At 35.4% G+C, this 7,123-nt stretch overlaps 1 protein-coding gene across 1 annotated transcript; it reads right to left on the reverse strand.

Annotated features, from left to right (window-relative positions):
- Positions 1–417: 417 nt before the first annotated feature.
- LOC127122268 (uncharacterized) lies at positions 418–3,429 on the reverse strand. The gene is made up of 10 exons (XM_051052631.1): positions 3,142–3,429; positions 2,730–3,047; positions 2,530–2,646; positions 2,111–2,428; positions 1,760–2,017; positions 1,596–1,667; positions 1,220–1,515; positions 945–1,127; positions 746–856; positions 418–671 (listed from the first exon to the last, which is right to left on the reverse strand). Exons 1-10 carry the CDS (start codon positions 3,427–3,429, stop codon positions 581–583), a joined length of 2,052 nt encoding a protein of 683 aa, XP_050908588.1. The 3' UTR covers positions 418–580.
- Between the last annotated feature and the right edge of the window lie 3,694 nt (positions 3,430–7,123).

Below are 7,123 nucleotides of genomic sequence, written 5' to 3' on the forward strand. Positions count from 1 at the left end.
CCAACACAAGAATGAACACATTAATCTATCCATGAAATTAAAGATATCACTAAAATTATAAAGAACTATACACAAGTCAAAACTAATATGTTATACGGCCTATTTGGAGTCATAACTAATCTGTTAAAAATATAAAGAACTATACACTTGCCAACCAGAAACCATTCTTCATCAAAGTATTCATGTTATTTTGAAACCATTATATACTAATTAATCTTTTCTCAATAAAATATTGACACAATTCCTCCTTGATTTGTTCCAACTGCAGTCTCGTGTAATGAGCACACTTGTATTCATCAAAGTACTACATAACAAAACATAATATGCATGATTTAGTTAAAAGTAATAAATAATATGAAATATTCGATAAATATTAAAACAAATCCTAAGTTATAAATCCATACCGTGATTGGAATCTCTATTTGATTCATATTAATGATTTCCCTCATAAACCTCATTACAAAGTATCCGCAATCGATACCGTTGCGCTGTAGAGGACACTACATAGAAAAAAAAATAAGAATGTATAGTTATCTTTTCTTATCAAGTAGCATCACTATTATAAGCAAAATTGTGAAAATTAAAGTACCTGCACTTTTATCCACGTAATGTTGCTGGATTTAGTACGTGGTACTCGAGCTTGTCTTTGAGATCGGAACACTTTTATTGATCTAACAAAATAAAAACATATATTTAGAACAATCTCACATAAATATACACGAATATTTAGAACAGTCTCACTTACGTATCAACTAATTGCTTCATATCCGGATAATTTGTCCATTCACCATCTATCGAATTCAGAAAATATACCACTTCTTTTAAAGGATCAATAGCAAGCAACAACCAGTGACACCTATAAATTAAAACAAAAGTTTATATGGAAATTTTTTACGTAAAAGAAACAATTAAAGATTAGAATAAACTTAGAATTAAAATCTAACCCTGAATTATACGGCCAAAGATACAAGTTGTTTGTACTGCTGGCCATGAATCTCTTGACTAAGTACTCTCTACATGAATCCGGTTCCCTACAAATTAATGCTTTGTTGACCAGGGAGGAAGACACGAAACGGAATCTGTTTGACAATTGATCATTCCCGCGCATGAAATTGTCATACAAGAACCTTCAATAAAAACATAATAAACATTAGACTATTTTTATTGAAATGTGTAAATAAATTGTTCAAGTAATTAAATAATATATAGATCGGATTACCGGATGTATGTGTGTATAACACCGACGCCTAATTCTTGATGCCGAAAAATATGTTCCAGATCTTCTTTTCCGATTGTTTCAGTGCATGAATAACCAAAGATATCTTCCTCCATATCCAGTAAGCGAATAGCACCAGCTGTTGCCATATCTGATGAGTCAACAAGTGTTTCAAGAGATATCTGGTATCGAGGCACAAAAGCACCTTTTTTTGGCAAATAAGTCACTGGAAGATCCCTTTTGTTTTTCTGTCGACTACCAATTTTCTGGCTCAGTTGTTGTGACCCTTGAGCAAATACCTATAAATCATATAACATAGGTAAATTATAAAATCATGCATTTTTTGATTCGGATCATATAATTAACACTTTCAATATACCTCTTTTTGTGATGCAACAGACTCGTTGTGCCGCAAAATCCCTTTATCCTTAGATGCGGGTTTTGTAGGCGTCTAAAATTACCATGTAAAAAAAATTAACTTAACGGTTCAGAATTGACATTTGAATACTAAAAGATTCATAGTGGTTTTTGAATTCAACATACCTCATCATCAATGAAAATGAGATCCAAGGGCCATGCAACAAATGATCCTATTGCATCTCGCAGCAATGTTGTCTCTGAAACAATGTCAGGTATCGGTAGCAACGCATCCTTATCTAATACAACATCAACCGATACTTTAAGGTGTCCATCCGGGAGCGGTCTATGGTGAAGTAAATCTCCCGAAGTGTTGTGCACTTTTCCCTTGCCAACTAGGCGATAAGTCGGTGACGATAAGTATAGCTGACAAGATGAAATGCCCTAAACCAATAATAAATATGTTACTTTTAATGTGTATATATTTCAATTAACATAAATGTGCTATTTTAATTTCAAAATAACATATATAATTACCTCGGGAAATTTATTTTGACAATTGATACTGGCTTTCTCACTAGTTTCTTTCAACTGTGAACTGCACTTTTCCATACACCTATATCTCTCATTATCCTTTTGCAATTGAAGAACTTGCGCTTGTAATGCCTGCAACGTCTCCATCACTTCTTGATTGCTAGGATTTCTTCTCCTTGGATTCTTATACAAGGAAGTTGGAGTACAACCATGCCCTTTACCCCTCACCCGACCGGGATACTCAGGAACATTTAGTGCTCTACTAAGTACGCTCCTGTTCTCCTGGTCCTCAGCTGTGCTTATCGATTGAGATAGGGTCTCCTGAAATTCATTTACATATCGGAAATTATTAGTGGAGATAAAAAAATTAATTATATATTATTAAACTTTTGATTTAATTAAAGACACAATGTTCTACTTACACATTTATCATAAATATGTTGAACGTCATCCCTAACAGTTCCATCCTTTCCCACACGAGCTTCTTTCCACAAAACATGTGGCGGAAGTGATGTTGCGTCACTTTTCGTCTCGTCTAACTACGCATTGACACAAATAATAAGATAATCAATTATAACACATTGAGACAATTAATAAGATCGTAGCATTTTTGTATACTTACAATTTTTTCCTCTAAGCGTGCATATCCCAAACGCCCTTTTTTGTATGCATACGTGGGATTTGACGCTCTCTCGCGATTTGTGGCACTCACTTTCTTGAAATTTTCGTCTCTTCTTTGGGCTACAAAAGCAACCCATTCTTCTTCTGTAATGAAGATCGCATACTTCACTGGATATTCCGGATCATATTCAACAAAAATTTTTTCTTTGTCCTTAAGATACTTGTTTGTTAAAAACGTTCTCCACCCTCTGTGTCTTTTTCTGGCCAATTGAAGTATATACTTTTTTCGGATAGTTGTATCTTCAATGTTAAAAGACCTCTACGAAAAAATATTGGAATAGAGTGTGTTAGTATAAGTAATTTAAACACATTATCGTCAATATAAAGAAAATATAAACAATCATATATTGTACCAGTATCTCAGTCCAAATCTTATCTTTAGCGCTACCCAACTCTTTATTACTCCATCTTGTAGCAGTGATTGGAATGTGCATACGAACAAGTGTACCAATGTAGCTTGCCAACTTTGCAGCATTAGACCCAATTAGTTGGTTATCAGCATTCCAATTTACATTATATGTTACTGCTTTATCTCTATCACGAATGATACTCTTCATAATAGTGATGCCTCGTGTAATTTCTTTTTCTGAAGTATCATCAGGAGCATTTGCATCTTGTGAGTTTTCTTGATCACTAGCCATTTAACCTGTAATAAAGAAAAAATAAAAATGAAATGAAAAATATAAAAATCCATAATCAATAATCCATATATATATTGAATAATATAAAATGACATAGGCTATAATTAAATTTTCTTGAATGACATAGGCTATAATTATACTATTACCTTTTTCAGTAACGTCTCTTTCTTTTCTTGGTAGGAATATGTTCTATTTTCTTTTAACAACGCGGACGGTTGGATTGATCCAAATACCCTCATTATGATCATTTCTAATACATGATTCATTCTCATTTTGATCATTTATGGTAAAAGATTCAATCTCAACATCAATATCACCTTGATCTCCAATTCTTTCATCAATTACTTTGTTAGATAAAAGCACTATAGACCATTTCGTACTTGTCGGATCAGTGACATAGAATACTTGTTTAGCTTGAGAGGCTAGAATGAAAGGCTCATCTGTGTAACCCACCCTATTAAGATCAACTTGCAAAAATCCTGACTTATCCACTCGTATGCCATTATTATTTTCAACCCACTTGCAACCAAATATAGGAATCTGAAACTTCTCATAATCAAACACCAAAATGCGCTCGATAACCCCAAAATATGACAGATTTGCAAATTTCGGGTTTAAGTCCTTCACACTTGATATGTGCATTGCTTCAGCTACCAAGGTGACACCACTATTTTGCATAGTACTTTTATCATCTTGTTCTTTGGTATAAAATGTGTATCCATTAATTGCGTATGCGCTATAAGAAAACACAACCAAACTTGGACCATATGCTAAACATCTCAACCTTTCTGTTATTGAAGCGGGATCTGAACGATACTTTGAATAAATATGTTCCTTAAACCATGGTATGAAACTTCGATTGTGCTCTCGTACTATCCAATTCTCATTTCTATTCGGATTTAAACCTCGAAGAACACCCTTGTGCATTTCAACATACGGCTCAACCTCAATCTCATTGTGCAGAACATACAAATGCACTTGATCTCGTTCGACCCTTGATACTGTCACAACTTTATTTCCAATTAGCTGTTTACCTTCTTTTTTTTCAACAATATGAGATTTGGGGAGTCCAATTGATTGAACATTTGACAAATATTCTGTACAAAACTCAACCGCTTCTTCAACAATGTATCGTTCGGCAATACAACCCTCTGGTCGACTTCGGTTTTTCACATACCCTTTTAATATTTTCATATAACGTTCAGCAGGGTACATCCATCTCATATAAGCTGGTCCGCACAATTGTGTCTCTTTCACAAGATGAACGACTAGATGGACCATTATGTCAAAAAACGAGGGAGGAAAATACATTTCAAGATCACACAAAGTAACAACTATTTCTTTTTGCAATGTTGGTAAGATCGCAGGATCGATCATCTTACTGCAAATTGACTTGAAGAAAAAACACAATTTAGTTATTGCGCTTCTTACTTTTTCTGGCAGAATAGAACGTATACTTATCGGTAGAAAATGTTCCATTATAACATGGCAATCATGCGTCTTTAAACTCTTTAACTTGAGGTCTTTCATAGACACAAGTCTTCTAATATCTGATGAGTAGCCTTCTGGAACTTTAACTTCACTTAGGAACTTACACAATATTTTTTTCTCCTTTCTAGATAGAGTGTAAACAGCAGGTGGTAGATATGTTCGTTTTCCTTTCTTCACGGGTCCCAATTCAGTTCTCATTCCCATGTTTACCATGTCCTTCCTTACATTAAGGCCATCCTTAGACTTTCCTTGTATATTGAGTAACGTACCAATAACACTGTCAAATACATTTTTTTCAATATGCATAACATCGAGGAAATGTCTTACATACAAAGACTTCCAATATGGCAGTTCAAAAAAAATTGACCTTTTCTTCCACCCACTCTTGACAAGTGTATGTGCAAAAGGCTTGCCAAACTTAGTACTTACGTCCTTCACCTTTTCAAAAATTTGATCACCTGTCAACATTGTTGGAGCTCTACCTTCTTCTGTATTTCCATTGAATGCTTTTCTCCACCCACGGTAGTGATGATTAGAATTTAAGAATCTACGATGACCGAGAAAGACATTCTTATGACAAAGGTCCAATCGCATCGTATCGGTTCCGTCTTCACAAACAGGACACGCTTTTTCACCTTTAATGCTGTACCCTGATAGATTTCCGTATGCTGGAAAATCATTAATTGTTCCAAACAACATCGCCCTCAAGTTGAAACTTTCTTTCCTATACCCATCATAAACCTCCACACCGTTCTCCCACAAAAACTTTAAATCTTCGATTAAGGGTGTCAAGTATACGTCTATGTCATTCCCTGGTTGTTTAGGCCCAGAAATTAACATAGATAACATCATGTACTTACGCTTCATACATAGCCATGGAGGTAGGTTATAAATCATAAGAATCACAGGCCATGTGCTATGCGAGATACTTTGAATACCATGTGGGTTCATTCCATCAGTAGACAATGCCAAGCGAAGGTTTCTTGCTTCTTTTCCAAATTCAGGATAATCATTATCAATTTTCATCCACTGGGGTGAATCTGCCGGATGTCGAAACTTTCCATCAATAATTCTTTCATCTGCATGCCAAGTCAAGTGTCTTGAATCGGTTTCACTACGATACATGCGTCTAAATCTCGGAATTATAGGAAAATACCATAAGACTTTTGCTGGAGACAACTTTTTCTTATATCGAGGGGCACCACATTTAGGACACTCATTTAACGATGCATACTCGTTTCGAAACAAAACGCAATCGTTTGAACAGGCATGTATCTTATCATAGCTCATGCCAATAGAGCACAACATCTTTTTGGCCTCATACGTTCGATTGGGAAGAACATTATCCTCTGGTAGTATATCTTTCATAAGAGCTAATAACTCTGTGAAACTTTTATCCGACCATCCATTGCCCGCCTTTAAGTTGTACAACTTTAATAACGCAGACAATCTTGTGAATTTTGTACAACCATTATACAACGGTTTCTCTGCATCGCTTACCAACCTCTCGAACATTTTGGGACAGTCCTTAAGATCTTCTTCAAGCGCTTCTGCAATCTCTTCGACTCGATCATAATCATATGTATCTGTGCAATCGTCGTTTGAAGCATAGGTCGTATTATACCCCGATTCAACATTCTCGTTACTTTTCTCACCATGCAAATTCCAACATGTATAACTTCTATCAATTCCATACCGTAGTAAATGCGATGCCAACTGAACCACGTCAACCTGACTCCCATAACAGCAACTCAAGCAAGGACATGTCATTCGATTGGGGTCTTTGGCGTGCGCAATAGCAAACTTAACAAATTTCGATACCCCATTCTCGTACTCTTTCGACAATCGATTGGAATACATCCATGTCTTATCCATGGTTTTAACGCAAAGTAATTAGGGTACAAAATGGTATAACGCGTTTCTGTCAAAACCCAAAGTATACACGGAATGAATACGGAGCAAGAAAACACAACATATTCACGCAATTTCAGACAAATTCATCACAGTGTACCAGTAATTTGAGGAAGAAATTTACCTCGGATTTACCGAACAGCAACGTCGAGAAGGTCAAACTCACGGAAACACAGGGAATGAGCGCTGTACATATAAAACAACATCAAGGATAAGTCATAACGTATAAAACAATTCAAGAAACTTATATGATGCACATGAACAATTCACATATAGTCCATCAGGGTTCATT

This window comes from Lathyrus oleraceus, chromosome 2, assembly GCF_024323335.1.
Source record: "Lathyrus oleraceus cultivar Zhongwan6 chromosome 2, CAAS_Psat_ZW6_1.0, whole genome shotgun sequence".
Taxonomy (NCBI): Eukaryota; Viridiplantae; Streptophyta; class Magnoliopsida; order Fabales; family Fabaceae; genus Lathyrus; species Lathyrus oleraceus.